Source organism: Nerophis lumbriciformis, linkage group LG04 (assembly GCF_033978685.3).
Source record: "Nerophis lumbriciformis linkage group LG04, RoL_Nlum_v2.1, whole genome shotgun sequence".
Lineage (NCBI taxonomy): Eukaryota > Metazoa > Chordata > Actinopteri > Syngnathiformes > Syngnathidae > Nerophis > Nerophis lumbriciformis.
In genome coordinates this window covers 37,480,001-37,500,000 of record NC_084551.2, presented here as the reverse complement: position 1 = coordinate 37,500,000, position 20,000 = coordinate 37,480,001, and the positions used below count along the sequence as shown (strand labels likewise).

General features: G+C 40.6%; 1 protein-coding gene across 1 annotated transcript in view; it reads left to right on the top strand.

The window, feature by feature from the left end:
• itga8 (integrin, alpha 8) overlaps positions 1–20,000 on the top strand; it is a 204,019-nt gene that overhangs the window by 183,635 nt on the left and 384 nt on the right. Inside the window, exons 24-30 of the mRNA XM_061954587.2 lie at positions 1,131–1,236; positions 4,400–4,558; positions 12,053–12,169; positions 12,249–12,362; positions 12,517–12,618; positions 14,768–14,890; positions 19,296–20,000. The exon at positions 19,296–20,000 is cut by the window's right edge and continues 384 nt beyond it. Coding sequence (XP_061810571.1) covers positions 1,131–1,236; positions 4,400–4,558; positions 12,053–12,169; positions 12,249–12,362; positions 12,517–12,618; positions 14,768–14,890; positions 19,296–19,385 — 811 coding nt within the window. The 3' untranslated portion in view covers positions 19,386–20,000. The remainder of the gene's footprint in view (positions 1–1,130; positions 1,237–4,399; positions 4,559–12,052; positions 12,170–12,248; positions 12,363–12,516; positions 12,619–14,767; positions 14,891–19,295) is intronic.

Genomic DNA, 20,000 nt, shown 5'->3' with positions numbered 1-20,000 from the left:
TAAGACAGGGGTGTCCAAACTTTACAAACATTTTGGCCATTAAAGATGCTACAAATCAATCAAATAGGTCAATATGTATATAGTGTATCTAAACCAAACATTGACATCTTAGCTGTATGTTTTAATGGCAAAGCAAACGGTTATAACCTCTAATATAATTTCATTTTTGCAATATCCTGTGTCACAGTGAAGCTTGGTTGCCGTTGTTGTCGTGATCCCAGGATGCAGAGGAGGCAGGCGGTGTGCAAGCAGAAGGTCCCTTGACTAGGATCAAGAGGGGTATCACAAACAAAGAGCACCGATATGGGACAAGCAGTCAACCACGTGTGAAAATGCAAAAGATGGCAATAAGCAGGAGAAAAAATTGAAAACATGATTTACACAACTATAGTGTGCACTCAACAAACAGCGACAGGTGTGTTAATCAGAGCTCCAGACAGGCTGTGACGGGACTCAGGGTGCAGACAGGAAGTGGGGAAAAAAAAAAACATGGCAGAAGGAGGGCTGACACAGCAAGGGTTGGAATTGGGGGTTAAATCACCAAAAATGATTCCCAAGGCAAACACACAAAATATGCAATATTTCCCCCCTAAATTATTCCAAAGTAGAATTTTTCATGTGAGGTATTTGGAACCTTGAATAGCTCAGTAATTAATTGCAACATTTTGGTTCATTATTATTTTTTTGAGCAACGACAGCTTAGAGAAAAAAAAAAAAAACCTGCATGGGTAGCGTTGTGTTATTAGTTTCAAAATTGCAACTTTTTCTTGTTACATTTCAGCTGTTTGCTCTTTTATTCCACTTCTTTATTTTTTTGATGGGTGCTGGTTAGCGCCTTGCATGGCAGCTCCCTCCATCAGTGTGTGAATGTGTGTGTGAATGGGTAAATGTGGAAGTAGTGTCAAAGCGCTTTGAGTACCTTGAAGGTAGAAAAGCGCTATACAAGTACAACCCATTTACCCATTTCTTTAAGTTTTTTCCCCCCTTTTTAATCGTATTAAATAGGCTGTACAAAACTTAGCTTCTATCTGGAATGGGCCCCCGGACCATGCTTTGGCCCCCCCTGCTGTAAAGGAATGATGCTGCCTTCATAAACCTTCACTGAGTTGTGTGTGTCCTTGTGTCTACAGGGTGTCTCATCCCTCTCAGGTGGTGCTGCCGTTCCCACGGTGGGAGCCCAAAGAGAAACCTGTCAAGGAAGATGATGTGGGTCCGCAGGTGACGCACATCTATGAGGTAAACATCTGCACCCACAGAAAGGAGGTGGAAAGCTTGGAAAGTGGGGCTGTAACAAGGACGGAGCTCATTATCTTGCGTGAACATTACAAATATATAAAAAGCCATGGGATAGTAATAGGAACTGACTGATCGGTGGCCTCCAGGTGAGGTGAGGCAATAAAGATGGAGTCAAACTAACGTGATGTTGCTTGGACTGTATCCAACTTGGTGTAATTAGTGGGTGGGAGAAACAAGATGAAAACGAGAGCAACAGATAGATGCAGGAAGGATGGCAGACACTCTGGCGACAGTTTACAGCAGGGGTGTGTGTGTGTGTGTGTGTGTACATGTGTGTGTGTGTGTGTGCGTTCTTGTATTACCACCCTTGTTGAGACATCAACAAGGAAAAGTACCTTCCATATGAGGACCGGTGAACAAGTTAGGACATAAATCATGGTCTCAATACGGAAAACCATTGCATCTAATAGAGAATGTCTCATTTGCACCCCTGGTGGTGAAATCTATCAAAATTAGGGCGGTACCAAAAAAGGAGGGATTTTTCAAATTGACTGTGTGTCGGTTTTAAAAGTGCTCCCCCTCGGGTCAACATATGAAATAACAAGTGTGTGTAAATATTTGAAGTGCTCCCCCTCTGGCCAACATATGTAATAACAGGTGTGTGTAAGAAATTGAAATGTGCCCCCTTTATTACTTTCTTTATGTACGATTCTTACTTTTTAATGCAAAATGGTGACATTTGTCATATCAATTTCTGACTTTTATCACAATATTGCCAATTTTTTTGTTGTTCTCGTAAAATAGTGACATTTTTCGAGTAAAATTATGACTTTTGTCATCATTTTGCAGAGTAAAATTCCGACTATTATTATAATATTGCCAACATTTTACAGTTTTCTTATAAAATTGTGACTTTTGTAGAGTAAAATTACGACTCTTTTCATAAAATTGTCAAAATGTCAAGCTTTTCTTGTGAAATTGTGACTGTTATTTAGTAAAATTCCAACTATTATAACATTTTAAATGTGCTTTATAAATAAAGTTGATTTGATTTGATTTGATATTGACAACATTTTTAAGTTTTCTTATAAAATTGTGACTTTTGTAGAGTAAAATTACGACTCTTCATAAAATTGTCAAAAATGTTATTGAGTAAAATTCCAACTTTTATCATAATATTGCACAAATGTTCAGTTTTAGTTGTAAAATTTTGACTCGCGTGGAGTAAAATTACGACTTTTATTATAATACTGCCAAAATTCTGAGTTTTTCTTGTGAAATTGTGACCTTTTCCTTGTGAAGTTCCAACTCATTTTTCACAACAAGCTTTTTTATATTTGCATTTTATGTATATATTATTAATGTTGTAAGTACAAATCTTTTTTTATCTAGAAAGGGTGGTCCTAAAGAGGTAGGCATTTTCCGGAGGTCTAAAGAAGGTAACAAATACAAGAATGTGTGTGTGTGTGTGTGTGTGTGTGTGTGTGTGTGTGCGTGTGTGTGTGTGTGTGTGTGTGTGTGTGTGTGTGTGTGTGTGTGTGTGTGTGTGTGTGTGTGTGTGTGTGTGTGTGTGTGTGTGCGTGTGTGTGTGTGTGTGTGTGTGTTTGTATTTCAACACTTCTGGAGACATCGAGAAGGAAAATTACCTTCCATATGAGGACCGGTGAACAAGTTAGGACCAAAATCATGGTCGCAATACGGAAAACCATTGCATATAATAGAGAGCCTAATACTAGAGTCTGTGAACATTGCTCCAAAGTCAGGATATTTTGTTGATTTAATGTGCATACAAAAGTAAACATTGATAGGTGCAAAGGCAGCAATATATGATAAAACAAGACGGCAGCTAAAGAAGAACTTCCCTATTCATCCCCGAAAAAAACAGCCAGGTGAACAGCTGATTTTACGACTTCTGGTGCTGACATAAGACAACCTGCGTCCTATATGTGACTATAGAATGAACAAATACACTACGGTACTAAGACTATAGTGGCCATTAGCAGTTAGCTTCTACAGATCCATCCATCCATTTTTCTACCGCTTATTCCCTTTTGGGGTCGCGGGGGGCGCTGGAGCCTATCTCAGCTACAATCGGGCGGAAGGCGGGGTACACCCTGGACAACAGATGGCTTGCCCAAATTGGGGCAAAGGGGCCATCTGTGGTCCGTGACTCATTTGTCATCGGCCTTAAGCACAATACAACATATGAAATAACAAGTGTGCAAAAATTTTTGAAGTGCTCCCCCTCTGGCCAACTTATGTAATAACAAGTGTGTGTAACAAATTGAAATGCGCCTCCTTTGGCCAAAATTAATAAAAATTAAAAAAATAAATATGTAAATAGAGACATACTGTAATAACTTGAAGTAAATAAAAAAGATTAAAAACCAATTACAAACAAAAAATTAAAATTTTTAAAATCTTATCTTTTTTATATTTGCATAGTATGTATATATTATTAATGTTGTAAATACAAATCTTTATATATCTACAAAGAGTGGTCCCAAAGAGGTAAGAAATACAAGAGTACAGCACATGTGTGTTCATGTGCTGTACATGTGATGCCGTCGTGATTTAAAGGGGCCGCTGCGTCATTGAACTAGAGCGCTGCGGCGTCTGGCCTGTCCTGCAGCTGATAATGATTTTCATTGGCGGTACTTTTCCCACTTGGCAGCTGCTTCTACTTAGAGAGGACAGTTTTTTTTTTCTTGAATTACTGCCCTGCAGCGCCAAGGATCAAGTCCTGTTTGCCGACTTGCTTCACCGTTAATGACCTTGTGTGTGCGTGTGCGTGTGTGTGTGTGTGTGTGTGTGTGTGTGTGTGTGTGTGTGTGTGTGTGTGTGTGTGTGTGTGTGTGTGTGTGTGTGTGTGTGTGTGTGTGTGTGTGTGTGTGATTGGAGAGGTGGTTTTATTGAATTGATGGTTCATTTAAGCTCCCAATTCATTCCCTACTCGTCTTGAAGTCAAATTAAAGCTGTAGATTCGTCTCGTCTTCTCCCTCAATCCCCACTGAGTGACGGCTTTATTAGCCTCGTCGGCGGCCAAAATCCAGGTGGCCGGTGTCGTCACGTCACAGTTATGATAACCCAATTACATCCTATAGTCACTTGAAGCCCACGGCCGAAAGACAACTAACTCCTCCACCACTTCTAACGTTCTCAGCTCCACAACTCGGGTCCCAGTAGTATTCGGCAAGCCGAGGTCGAGGTGGGCTGGCCTGCCCGTTTCCGTGACGAGAACCTGCTGTATGCCATGGAGATTAGGACTGATGGACCAATTAGCTGCCGGACGAATAGCAGTCTCAACCCACTCGGCCTTCAGGTAAGACGTGAGCCAGCTGCTACGTGCATTGTATATTAGTAGTAAATGGTATATAAATAATGGCGTAACACAGTAGTGCCTCCACTTCCGAGCTCCAATGGTTCGGTGACGGAGCTCTTAACTCAAAACACTTTGATCTCAACTCAGCGTATTTCATCGAATTTGATGCAAGTCAATTTAATCAGTACTTGCCCCCCAAAACCTGCCTTGTAAAAAGAAAAAAAATACTTTTAGATAAGACGTATTGTATAAAAACAATACAATAGAGCAGTCATTCTCAAACTGTGGTACGCCAAATAATCCATTAAATATTTAAACCAAGTCTTACTGTTCAAGCTGTGTGTAACGTTACAGTGGCCCAAAAATATTAAATATACTTGTAAATAAAACCTCTACCTTGTTTTTATTGAATACTTGGGCGTAATACGCTACTGTATTTTAATGTTGGTCATTATGGTGGTACGAAGTGATTTCTGAGGTAGTACTTGGTGAAAGAACCACTGTAATAGAATGTAGTACAACCAACCCGAATAGTTTTTTGAAGTAGTATAATAACAATGTTCAACATTTACCCTGGAGAGTTAACTTCTACAGTATCTCCTTCCATCTGTTTTCCCATCAAACACACCATCAGCAGCTTTTCCATTTTGTTAATGAGTACATGTCCGCCGTTTGGCTGACGTTAGACTCATTCTGCCTCAGTATGGTGCTGACTAGCAGTGATACGCTCGGTCATGTTTTTAATGATTTATTTCTTTAATTCAATGTATATCATCCGCTCATTCTTCTCAGCACTGTCCTTCACATTCACTTTCTTGCTTCCTTCCCATTGTTGGAAAAGGAAGTTACAGATCTTTGCTCAATTCTGTTTTAATATTTGGCGGGCCAGATCAAAGGGACCACTGTGACATTTGCTACACCAACTAATGGCAAGGATGTTTGTAACTCGGTTTGATTATTGCACCTCAGGCTGCCACTCTGAATTGTCCAGTTTTGCTTTATTGCAGGAGAGGGGGGGTCAGAAAAGCAATCAGTATATGGTGTGACCACCATTTGCCTCAACAATGCCACACATATCCTTCGCATACACAAAGCACGTTTCCATATGAGTTGGGAAATTGTGTTAGATGTAAATATAAACGGAATACAATGATTTGCAAATCATTTTCAACCCATTTTCAGTTGAATATGCTACAAAGACAACATATTTGATGTTCAAACTGATAAACTTTTTTTTTTTGCAAATAATCATTAACTTTAGAATTTGATGCCAGCAACACGTGACAAAGAAGTTGGGAAAGGTGGCAATAAATACTGATAAAGTTGAGGAATGCTCATCAAACACTCATTTGGAACATCCCACAGGTGAACATGCAAATTAGGAACAGGTGGGTGCCATGATTGGGTATACAAGTAGATTCCATGAAATGCTCAGTCATTCACAAACAAGGATGGGGCGAGGGTCACCACTTTGTCAACAAATGCGTGAGCAAATTGTTGAACAGTTTAAGAAAAACCTTTGTCAACCAGCTATTGCAAGGAATTTAGGGATTTCACCATCTACGCTTCGTAATATCATCAAAGGGTTCAGAGAATCTGGAGAAATCACTGCACGTAAGCAGCTAAGCCCGTGACCTTCGATCCCTCCGGCTGTACTGCATCAACAAGCGACATCAGTGTGTAAAGGATATCGCCACATGGGCTCAGGAACACTTCAGAAACCCACTGTCAGTAACTACAGTTGGTCGCTACATCTGTAAGTGCAAGTTAAAACTCTCCTATGCAAGGCGAAAACCGTTTATCAACAACACCCAGAAACGCCGTCGGCTTCGCTGGGCCTGAGCTCATCTAAGATGGACTGATACAAAGTGGAAAAGTGTTCTGTGGTCTGACGAGTCCACATTTCCAAATTGTCTTTTGAAACTGTGGACGTCGTGTCCTCCGGACCAAAGAGGAAAAGAATCATCCGGATTGTTATAGGCGCAAAGTTGAAAAGCCAGCACCTGTGATGGTATGGGGGTGTATTAGTGCCCAAGACACGGGCAACTTACACATCTGTGAAGGCAACATTAATGCTGAAAGGTACATACAGGTTTTGGAGCAACATATGTTGCCATCCAAGCAACGCTACCATGGACGCCCCTGCTTATTTCAGCAAGACAATGCCAAGCCACGTGTTACTTCAACGTGGCTTCATAGTAAAAGAGTGTGGGTACTAGACTGGCCTGCCTGTAGTCCAGACCTGTCTCCCATTGAAAATGTGTGGCGCATTATGAAGCCTAAAATACCACATCGGAGACCCCCGGACTGTTGAACAACTTAAGCTGTACATCAAGCAAGAATGGGAAAGAATTCCACCTGAGAAGCTTAAAAAATGTGTCTCCTCAGTTCCCAAAGAAAGGCCATGTAACACAGTGGTGAACATGCCCTTTCCCAACTACTTTGGCACGTGTTGCAGCCATGAAATTCTAAGTTAATTATTATTTGAAAAAAAAAAGAAAGTTTATGAGTTTGAACATCAAATATCTTGTCTTTGTAGTGCATTCAATTGAATATGGGTTGAAAGGGATTTGCAAATCATTGTATTCCGTTTATATTTACATCCAACACAATTTTCCAACTCATATGGAAACGGGGTTTGTAGATCAGGTTGTTGATTGTGGCCTGTGGAATGTTGGTCCACTCCTCTTCAATGGCCGTGCAAAGTTGCTGGATATTGGCAGGAACTGGAACACGCTGTCGTATACGCCGATCCACTGCATCCCATGGGTGGCATGTCCAGTGAGTATGCTGGCCATGCAATAACTGGGATGTTTTCAGCTTCCAGGAATTGTGTACAGATCCTTGCAACATGAGGCGATGGTCTCTGGTGAATGGCACATCAATGGGCCTCAGGATCTGTGCATTCAAAATGCCATCAATAAAATGCACTTGCGTTCGTTGTCCATACCATACACCCTCCCATACCATAACCCCACCCTCACCACGGGCCACTCCATTTACAATGTTGACATCAGCAAACTGCTCTCCCACATGATGGCACACATGCTGTCTGCCATCTGCCTTGAACAGTAAAAATTGGGATTCATCTCTGAAGAGAACACCTCCCAAACGTGCTAGACGCCATCAAATGTGAGCATATGGCCACTCAAGTCGGTTACGACGACGAACTGCGGTCAGGTCGAAACTCCGTTGAGGACGACGTACATGCAGATGAGCTTCCCTGAGACTGTTTCTCACAGTTTGTGCAGAATTTCTTTGGTTATGCAAACCAATTGTTGCAGCAGCTGTCCGGGTGGCTGGTCTCAGACGATAATGGAGGGGCATCTTCTGGATGTGGAGGTCCTGGGCTGGTGTGGTTACACGTAGTCTGCGGTTGTGAGGCCATATTCTCTAAAACAACTTTGGAGACGGCTTATGGTAGAGAAATTAACATTCAATTCACATGCAACAGCTCTGGTGGACATTCCTGCAGTCAGCATGCCCACTGCACGTTCCCTCAAAACTTGCAACATCTGTAGCATTGATAAAACTGCACATTTCAGAGGGGCTTTTTATTGTGGGCAGCCTAAGGCACACCTGTGCAATAATCATGCTGTTTAATCAGCATCTTGATATGCCACACCTCTGAGGTAAGATTGATTGATTGAGTGATTGAAACTTTTATTAGTAGATTGCAAAGGAAGAGAATACATTATATGAAACACTACAGTTTACACAGTAAAGTACATATTCCGTACAATTGACCACTAAATGGTAACACCTGAATAAGTCTTTCAACTTGTTTAAGTCGGGGTCCACGTTAATCAATTCATGGTACAAATATATACTGTCAGCATAATACAGTCATCATACAAGTTAATCATCAGAACAAGGACACCATAAAAGTGTAGCTCTCAGCTTCTTATGGTATGCACATCAAGCTGTAAACGTTGAGAGTTCAAAGACGCAAAGAAAGAAAGAGTATATACATTGAATTATTTACAATCCGAGGGGTGGGATGTTGAGGGGGTTGGGGTGTGGGGGGGTAGGTTAGGTTGCTATCAGCATTTTGCAGTCATCATACAAGTTTATCATCTTGATGGATTATTTTGGCAAAAAAGAAATGCTCATTAACACAGATTTAGACAAATTTGTGAACAATATTTGTTTTTGTGTATATTGTTAAAAGTTTTAGATCTTTGAGTCCAACCCATGAAAAATGGTAGCAAAAACAAAAGTGTTGCATTAATATTTTTGTTCACTGTAACCTGAATATGCCATGTGGTGTCACATGGTGGCTATGCTCTACTAAAACCACGAAAACACTCTAAAAATGAAAGCACTAATTCCATTTAATTGGATTTTGTTCACAAACACATCAAATTGATGTGGGATCAACTTATATAAATCTATTTTAAGTTTTTTTTGTCTTTATATTTTTGTTCTGTAGTAGCTGCACCTGCACAAACTAATTCAATCCACAATATACAGCAAATAGTCTCCCTTCAAAAAGATAATAATTAGGGATGTCCGATAATGGCTTTTTGCCGATATCCGATATTCCGATATTGTCCAACTCTTTAATTACCGATACCGATATCATCCAATACCGATATCAACCGATACCAATATATACAGTCATGCCTAATTTGGACAACCAGGTATGGTGAAGATGAGGTCATTTTAAAAATAAATAAATAATAAAATAAAATAAGATAAATAAATTAAAAACATTTTCTTGAATAAAAAAGAAAGTAAAACAATATAAAAACAGTTACATAGAAACTAGTAATGAATGAAAATGAGTAAAATTAACTGTTAAAGGTTAGTACTATTAGTGGACCAGCAGCACGCCTATGGACTGTATCCCTTGCAGACTGTATTGATATATATTGATATATAATGTGGGAACCAGAATGTTAATAACAGAAAGAAACAACCCTTTTGTGTGAATGAATGTAAATGGAGGAGGGAGGTTTTTTGGGTTGGTGCACTATTTGTAAGTGTATCTTGTGTTTTTTATGTTGATTTAATAAAAAAATAAAATAAATTAAAAAAAACGATACCGATAATAAAAAAAACGATACCGATAATTTCCGATATTACATTTTAAAGCATTTATCGGCCGATAATAAAAAAAACGATACCGATAATTTCCGAATATTACATTTTAAAGCATTTATCGGCCGATAATATCGGCACGCTGTTATTATCGGACATGTGATAATGCTAAGTTTTGATGGATGCAGAGGTAGTACTGTAAATGTTTATTATTGTTGGTGTGCAGCTGTGTGTACAACTCTGATGCATCAAATTGAGAGGGCTTCCTTAACAAAGTAAATCAAAATGCAGCATCATCATCATCGTGGTGCATTAGCAAAATGCACATTATAAATGATAATAATCACTTAGTATTCATGAAAATGCGTACAATCAAACCACTAGGCACGAGTACTGGGGAGTATCTGTGCTTCTATTGCTGCAGGATTTTTAGCCGCTCATTTGAGCCCAGGAAAAAACTTAGTTGTTTGCCAGCTGGCAAAAAAAAGAGACGATTTTCCTTATTACCAGAAATTACAGCTGGGGGTTATTTTCCAATGTGTGCAATGTTACTCAAAAATAAAATGTGGATTTATTTGTCTTGTGGTGAAAGGTAATGCCATCTTGTACAGTGGAACATACTTTCTTAACATAGTGTCATTAATATCTACTTACAGATTTACAATATTGCACAACACATTTCTCAAGAGACGATATTATATAAATGCCACTTTAGAGTAGTCAGTGTGCAGCTTGTATAGCAGTATGGGTTCATTCTGAAAAATGACTCAACACACATGTATGATTATAACCATAATAATTCAACTACAAACCCCGTTTCCATATGAGTTGGGAAATTGTGTTAGATGTAAATATAAACGGAATACAATGATTTGCAAATCATTTTCAACCCATATTCAGTTGAATATGCTACAAAGACAACATATTTGATGTTCAAACTGATAAAAAAAAATTTTTTGCAAATAATCACTAACTTTAGAATTTGATGCCAGCAACACGTGACAAAGAAGTTGGGAAAGGTGGCAATAAATACTGATAAAGTTGAGGAATGCTCATCAAACACTTATTTGGAACATCCCACAGGTGAACAGGCAAATTGGGAACAGGTGGGTGCCATGATTGGGTATAAAAGTAGATTCCATGAAATGCTCAGTCATTCACAAACAAGGATGGGGCGAGGGTCACCACTTTGTCAACAAATGCGTGAGCAAATTGTTGAACAGTTTAAGAAAAACCTTTCTCAACCAGCTATTGCAAGGAATTTAGGGATTTCACCATCTACGGTCTGTAATATCATCAAAGGGTTCAGAGAATCTGGAGAAATCACTGCACGTAAGCAGCTAAGCCCGTGACCTTCCATCCCTCCGGCTGTACTGCATCAACAAGCGACATCAGTGTGTAAAGGATATCACCACATGGGCTCAGGAACACTTCAGAAACCCACTGTCAGTAACTACAGTTGGTCGCTACATCTGTTAGTACAAGTTAAAACTCTCCTATGCAAGGCGAAAACCGTTTATCAACAACACCCAGAAACGCCGTCGGCTTCGCTGGGCCTGAGCTCATCTATGATCGACTGATACAAAGTGGAAAAGTGTTCTGTGGTCTGACGAGTCCACATTTCAAATTGTTTTTGGAAACTGTGGACATCGTGTCCTCCGGACCAAAGAGGAAAAGAACCATCCGGATTGTTATAGGCGAAAAGTTGAAAAGCCAGCATCTGTGATGGTATAGGGGTGTATTAGTGCCCAAGACATGGGTAACTTACACATCTGTGAAGGCGCCATTAATGCTGAAAGGTACATACAGGTTTTGGAGCAACATATGTTGCCATCCAAGCAACGTTACCATGGACGCCCCTGCTTATTTCAGCAAGACAATGCCAAGCCACGTGTTACATCAACATGGCTTCATAGTAAAAGAGTGCGGGTACTAGACTGGCCTGCCTGTAGTCCAGACCTGTCTCCCATTGAATATGTGTGGCGCATTATGAAGCCTAAACTATCACAACGGAGACCCCCGGACTGTTGAACAACTTAAGCTGTACATCAAGCAAGAATGGGAAAGAATTCCACCTGAGAAGCTTAAAAAATGTGTCTCCTCAGTTTCCAAACGTTTACTGAGTGTTATTAAAAGGAAAGGCCATGTAACACAGTGGTGAACATGCCCTTTCCCAACTACTTTGGCACGTGTTGCAGCCATGAAATTCTAAGTTAATTATTATTTGCAAAAAAATTAATAAAGTTTATGAGTTTGAACATCAAATATCTTGTCTTTGTAGTGCATTCAATTGAATATGGGTTGAAAAGGATTTGCAAATCATTGTATTCCGTTTATATTTACATCTAACACAATTTCCCAACTCATATGGAAACGGGTTTTGTATATCCAATGCTATTTTGTAATAATAATGGTGACTGAAATGTAAGAAAGTCTCCTCTTCCTGTTTAGATATCATCCCTCCAAGACACTCCTGAACTTTTGGGCTTTTTGAGGAACACCAGCGCCCCTCCACGCCGCCACAAGCGAGCCGCCAACGCCCCCCACAGTCACAGCGGCAAAACCCTGGTGAGAATAACGCATCCTCATCATATTCAGAACCCTAAACCAGAGAGATTCACAGTTGCGTTTTTTTTCTTCTTTCCAGAACTGCACAAACATCTCCTGTCTGAGGATCACGTGCGTGGTGGGCCGCTTAGATCGGGGCCAGAGCGCGGTGCTTAAGGTCCGCTCCAGACTGTGGGCGCACACATTCCTGCAGGTTAGTGTCTGGGTGCACATCTTTTTAGCAGCTGGTTGTGTAACTAAACTACACCTTCATGACCTTTGACATACAAGTGACACTTTAATATGCTGAGGGTCACTGGATGTTCCTCAGCATAGTTGGTTAAATAACTTGCACATTTGTCCTGCAGCGGCGTAATGACCCCTACATTCTCAACTCCACTGTGTCCTTCATGGTCCTAGCCGTGCCTTATCGGGTCCAGCCCCCCACCCTGCTGCAACGAACCATCTCGGTAAGCAGATGTTGTCTCACGTCAACAGGAAGGTTCCAGGTTGGCATGTTCTCCTTGTGTGGGATCTCCATTATAGCTTCCTGCAACGTGCATGTTAGGTAGAAATTGCTACCCAATTCAGTACTTTTATCGGCCCTAACCGAATTCAGCCTTTAGTAGTGAAGTGAAGTGAATCATATTTATATAGCGCTTTTCTCTAGTGACTCAAAGCACTTTACATTGTGAAACCCAATATCTACGTTACATTTTTTTAAACCAGTGTGGGTGGCACTGGGAGCAGGTGGGTAAAGTGTCTTGCCCAAGGACACAACGGCAGTGACGAGGATGGCGGAAGCGGGAATCGAACCTGGAACCCTCAAGTTGCTGGCACGGCCACTCTACCAATTGAGCTATACCGCCCCTTTATCGGTATAGCTCATATAGCAGTGACGTGCAGTCAGGGGAAGCAGGTGAGGCGGGGCCTCACCTGCCATCTTGGAAAGAAAAAAAATGTAAAAAGAAAAAAAAAAAATTAGATTGTTATATGTATCCAGTGATTATACTATAAAGTTATTTTCCATTTAACTTCACCACTTTTAGATTATTTTTATTCAAAATCGCTGAATTTTCACATTTGCCGTTCAAATACTGAGAAGAGACTTGCGGTGATCAGCCAGTTGAGCCTCACCATGGATTGCGCAATGACTCGGCTGCTGGCCTGCTGTGCAGTGAGACCGTATTGCTATATGAATTATATTATACATTTCCATAGTTTAGTTAGCTGAGGTATATAATGTACAGTGTATTTTGTCAACAACTGTATGTGTGTAACGTATTTCTTGTGCTGAGCAATCATAAAACTGCTGCGAAGACGCACTGTGTGAGGCTCGCAGTAATCCTGCCTCCTGGTGGTAGAGGGCGGTAGTGATCCTAGAGATCATTCTTGCGACTCAAATGGTGAATAAGATACTCTTTAGGGTTCATATGTTTGTAAATCTGACTGTGATGAAGTCAGTGCCTCACCAGCCATCAACCTCACCGCACGTCACTGTCATATAGTACTATCGGATATCGATTCACGTAAAATCAAACGGTGCCGCATTTCGATAACTTTGCTGCACATGACGTCACATTGCAGACTTGGCCGGTTCAAACACTTGGCGGAGAAACACCTCGCCAAAATGCCGATTTTCAATGCTAACAAAGAAAACGTGCCCGATAGACAACACTCCAACATACAGTAAGGCTTCACTTTTCAAAACACACTAACTCAATGCTAATTTACATTGGATTTGATAAATAATAGTAATAGATTAGATTTTATATCGCGCTTTTCTATTATTAGATACTCAAAGCGCTCACAGAGAAGTGGGAACTCATCATGTATTCACACCTGGTGGTGGTAAGCTACCCTGGGGTAGACTGACGGAAGTGAGGCTGCCAGTTTGCGCCTAAGGCCCCTCCGACCACAACCTATCATTCATTCATCATTCATTCACCAGTGTGAGCGGCACCGGGGGCAAGGGTGTAGTGCCCTGCCCAAGGACACAACGGCAGCCATTTGGATGTCAAGAGGCGGGGAGCGAACCTGCAACCCTCAGGTTTCTGGCAGGGCCGCTCTACCCACCACGCCAATACCGCCCCATAGCATGCCTAAGACATGCTACTGATTAGCATTAGCAATTTTACATGGCAATTTTAACTCCTCCGAAATTGGTAACGAAAACTACACCAAACAAACAGTTGGTTTGTAATACAGTACAAACGCGTTTTAGGTCGCAACAAAAGACGAGTTGTATATTAATGGCAAAGACTACTCCCTGACTAGACAACACGGTAGCCTATACACTACTGCCATCTAACATCTTGGAAATGCAACTGCATGCAAAGTCTCCTATATAATACTTGCAAATGAGGCTCAGAAGTGTATGAAATCCAGATATAAAAACTGGACAGCACATTATCATAATAATTGGTAAATTTTTAATAAAATAAAAAAATATTTTCTTTTCAAACAAATTAACATTTATTAAGACATGAACACAAACAGGCGTGCTGAAAATTGGTACCGTATTGATTCCAATGTGACCGGTAACCATCCCTATTGTTAGGTGTGTGGAATATGTCTGTGTGTGGAGGAGCCCCTTTCACACTACATGTGTTCTTACAGATGGGGACACCAGTAATATGGGGGACACCGGATGTGTCCTTTGCCGTCCCACTGTGGGTCATCATCCTGGCTATACTGCTGGGGCTGCTGGTGCTCGCCATGTTGACGCTCGCCATGTGGAAGGTACACTTTGACTCATCCTCATGTATTTCTCTCGAGCACAGTGGCCATCCTACCTCTCACAAAATATGCATGTTGTTTTTCAACTTTAAATCTGATAATGCACATATCAAAATGTGTATTGGCCCATTGCAGGTGACTTTATTTTATTTTTGTACAATGGTCCTACAGCGGAAATGACCACCGTGATTTGAAAGTAACAGAAGTGAGGTTTTGCATTGATTTAGCAAATACATGAAATATAGCCACGTGGCACTACGCCAGGGGTGTCAAACTCATTTTAGATCGGGGGCCACATGGAGAAAAATGTACTCCCAAGTGGGCCAGACTGGTAAAATCACAGCAGGATAACTTAAAAATAAAGACAACTTCAGATTTTTTTCTCTGTTTAAAAAAAGAAAACAAGCACATTCTGAAAATGTACAAATCATAATGTTGTTGGGTTTTTTTTACAATTACATGTTGCAGTTAATAGTATACATACTTTATTTGTCGTTATTTATATTTTCTGAATAAATTATGTGATAATGTTCATCAGTCAACTCATCGGTGTTCATTTTCAATCTATCACGATAAAAAAATTACATCACAATCAAATTACAGGATGTTATTTATGTAGTTTGATCATTTTCCTCAACTGACATATGTAGCATCATCTACAAAGATTATGTTTTGAATTGTGTAGACTAAATAACCAACAAGAGCAATGTGTAGAGTAGGACACATGGTTAGGGTTATGGTACAGTCTAGTACATCACGTATTTACGGTTTCCCAATTCAGAATGTCCGAAAAGGAGTAGGAAGAAGCAGAGCTTATTTAATCCTACCCCTTTACCATTTTAAAGTGATTGCTAATATAATTTATTTACAAGCAAACCTCAATGAAGTTCATATAAATAAATATACATTAACATTTGTGATTCACATAATTAGCTTTATCAGTTTTGTCTAATTGATTAATAAGGTTCAAGATGTTTGTCATGATTCTTCTACTTAGTACTTTGTAAACATTTTGAGTTTGAACAGTTTCTTAAAACAGGATCACATTAGTAGTTTGTTTGACTTTTAAATGAATCCATTCTGTAATTGAACACTGTATTCTGAAGGGTTTACTTTGATAGACAAACAAAATGTACACTTCATGTTATTGTGCTTTTATAGATTTGATTTCCTGGTGACGCAAATGACACCAATTTGGTGGATTGGCTCATAAGCTTTTTCAGAATAGTTCTTGTTGTCTCAGTTACAACAACCCTCCATGAAAGTTCTGTACCATTCATATCGTTGTCAGGGTGCAACTTAAAATATCAAATACCGTATTTTTCGGAGTATAAGTTGCTCCGGAGTATAAGTTGCACCTGCCGAAAATGCATAATAAAGAAGGAAAAAACATATATAAGTTGCACTGGAGCCCGGCCAAACTATGAAAAAAAACGCGATTTATAGTCCGAAAAATACAGTACTTATTTTAAAGTACATATTTTTAAACCATTAAGCCCCCCAAGGGTTACTACTCGTACCACCATTAGAGAACCATTGTTCTAATGCAAACTAATTTTAGCTCAGAGGCCGCTTGGAGGAAAATCTATTCCCAAGTGGGCCGGAATGGTAAAATCATGGCATGATAACTTAAAAATAAAGGCAACTTCAGGTTGTTGTTTTTTTGTTTTACTTTGGCCAAAAATAGAACAAGCACATTCTGAAAACGTACAAATCACAAATAATCCTCTGGACAAATACTTCAAATTTGTAGCGGGGGGTGTATATATTTTCAAGTATTTCTTATACATACATATATTTATATATATATATATATATATATATATATATATATATATATATATATATATATATATATATATATATATATGTATATGTATGTGTGGGGAAAAAAAATCACAAGACTATTTCATCTCTACAGGCCTGTTTCATGAGGGGGGGTACCCTCAATCATCAGGAGATTTTAATGGGAGCATTCGCATACCATGGTTTATATAGGGCACAGAGTGGGTGGGTACAGGCTGGCCTAGGGGCGTGGTGATTGGCTCATGTGTTACCTAGCTCGCTAGCCTCAATCTGAACCTTGGTATTTACCGTGATGACGGACTGGCAGTGTGTCGCGCCTCGCCAAGGAGCAGCGAGAATACCAAGAAGCGCATATGCCAAATTTTCAAAGAGAACGGCCTACGGATCACGATTGAAGCCAACAAGCAAACCGTCAACTTCCTTGACGTCACTTTCAACCTGAGAAATAACAGCTACCAACCATTCACGAAACCCAACACAACACTCCAATACGTGCACCATGACAGCAACCACCCACCCACCACCACGAAAAGAATACCTACCGGAATCAATAAAAGGCTATCGATGCTGTCATCTAGCAAAGCTGAATTTGACCAAGCAACCCCCTCGTACCAAAAAGCCCTTGATGAAAGCGGATACAATTTCACCCTCACCTATGAACCCACGCCAGGAAACCAGCCAAAAAAGAACAGAAAACGAAACGACATCATCTGGTACAACCCCCCATACAGCACAAACGTCTCAACGAACATTGGACACAAATTCCTCAATCTGATTGACAAACATTTTCCCAAAGACAACACCCTAAGAAAAGTATTCAACAAGAACAACATTAAATTGAGCTACAGCTGCATGAACAATATACGACAAATCATCTCAAACCACAACAAAACAATTGCAAATGAGCCGTCGGCCCCCAGACAGAGCGACTCCAAAACCAACAAAGGCTGTAACTGTCGAAAGAAACCTGATTGCCCTCTCAACGGGGGGTGCTTACAAACATCAGTTGTCTACCAATCTAAGGTAATACGCAAGGACATTAACACATCCGACACATATGTAGGATTAACCGAGGGAGAATTCAAAACCAGATGGAACAATCACAAGGCTTCTTTCAGGAACAAAAACCTGCGAAATACCACAGAACTCAGCAAACACATTTGGGACCTCAAAGACAATAATGTTGAATATTCAATAACATGGCAAATTCTTGCATCCAGCACACCTTACAATAGTGGTAATAAAAGATGCAACCTATGCTTGAAAGAGAAACTGTTTATTATTTACCGTCCAGACCTGTCATCCCTCAACAAGCGCAGCGAAATTGTAACAGCATGCCGCCATAGACGGAAGCACCTCCTAGGTAACACATGAGCCAATCACCACGCCCCTAGGCCAGCCTGTACCCACCCACTCTGTGCCCTATATAAACCATGGTATGCGAATGCTCCCATTAAAATCTCCTGATGATTGAGGGTACCCCCCCTCATGAAACAGGCCTGTAGAGATGAAATAGTCTTGTGATTTGTTTTCCCACACATACATATATTGCGCTCTACTACGGTATCGAGCACTATTTTTTGGATAACCTTATTAAGACATATATATATATATATATATATATATATATATAAATAATCCGTTCATGAATGAGTATATCCGTTCGCCCACCGTGTTCAATGGAGAAGTCTGATCTACAAAATGTGCAGGCAACATACCCCTTCCCCTTCCAGCTGTCCTGGATGAACTGAAATGATTTGTTCCAATCATTTTGGAACTTGCAAGAGCATTTCTTCTTCTTACTCGTCGTCGCCATGTCTCTTCTTCGTTCTTCTGCTTCGTCTCCGTTATGTTTTTGGACATTACTACTTGCCGTAGTATTGAAGCAATGCATGATGGGAATCCGGATGTTGTGTGTCAGTGTATTAACGTGCCGGCTGGAATAAACACACGCTCAGAAATAGCTCTGTGCCCACCTACTTTATGGGTTATAGATAAACCTATGGATAACGGAGACATACCGTATTTTTCGGAGTATAAGTCGCACCGGAGTATAAGTCGCACCTGCCGAAAATGCATAATAAAGAAGGAAAAAAACATATATAAGTCGCACTGGAGCCCGGCCAAACTATGAAAAAAACTGCGACTTATAGTCCGAAAAATTAAGGCACGCCCCCAATATTGTTGTCCGGGTGGAAATCGGGAGAAATTCGGGAGAATGGTTTCCCCGGGAGATTTTCGGGAGTGGCACTGAAATTCGGGAGTCTCCCGGGAAAATCGGGAGGGTTGGCAAGTATGGTTCGAAGCAGAAGACATAAAACGTCAGGTTTTAAGTTTCATGTGGGTCGAGGAGGAGGAGCCACAGTCCCCCTTTACTGTGTACCACTTGCTTGGCCCCGGTATAAACCGTTTGCTTGCCTAACAGAATTGCTATTGTGACATCCAGTGGACACATTTAGAACAGCAGTTTCTTTCGTGCCAAAAAAAAAAAGCAGCTCATTTTTATACTTGGCAAACTCATCACGCGGGCCGGATAAAACCTGTCCACGGGCCTGATCCCGTTTGACACCCCTGTTCTAATGCCTTCCTCTTTTTGTCCCAGTGTGGTTTCTTTGACCGGGCGAGACCACCAGCCGATGACAACATCTCCGACCAAGAGCAGCTGACATCTGATCGTACGGGGGACGCCTAGAAAAAAAGACATTTATTTTAAAGTTCATAGAAGGACTGGGATTTTGGAGGAACGTGCACCTTCTGACTGAAATAATCAGATCTGAGATCTGGAGTCGTTGGACCTGACATTTTTCCCCTCTTGCCAACAAACCAGAAAAAGGGCGCCGTAATTCTCTGGATCAGGCGGACGTGAGGCCTCCAAAGACCGATGTTGACCACAGCACACTTTGATGTTTGCCTGTGGGATGAAGGAGCTCACTCCAGTTCTTCACACTTTGCTTGTTGGAGGCTCACAGATTTGAGAGTGTGAGGATGAAGCAGCCACAGTATTAGGTACACCTGCACCATACTATCCCAATGCAAAAGCACACAGGAGGATGCTTGTGACCTTATTTCAGTTTTTACTTTTTAGCTTTTCTTCCTGTCACTCACACACATACCAGCGACCTGGTGACGCAGAGGTTTGGCAAATTAGCAAACAACAAAAAAATGGGTTTAGGTATTTAAACGGCTTCTACCAAAGCCAGTCAGAGCTTTTCTTCCTGTCACTTACACACACTAGTGACCGGAGGACGCATAGGTTGGGCAATGAACAAACAGAAAAGGGGTTTAGAGATTTAAACAGCTTCTCTCA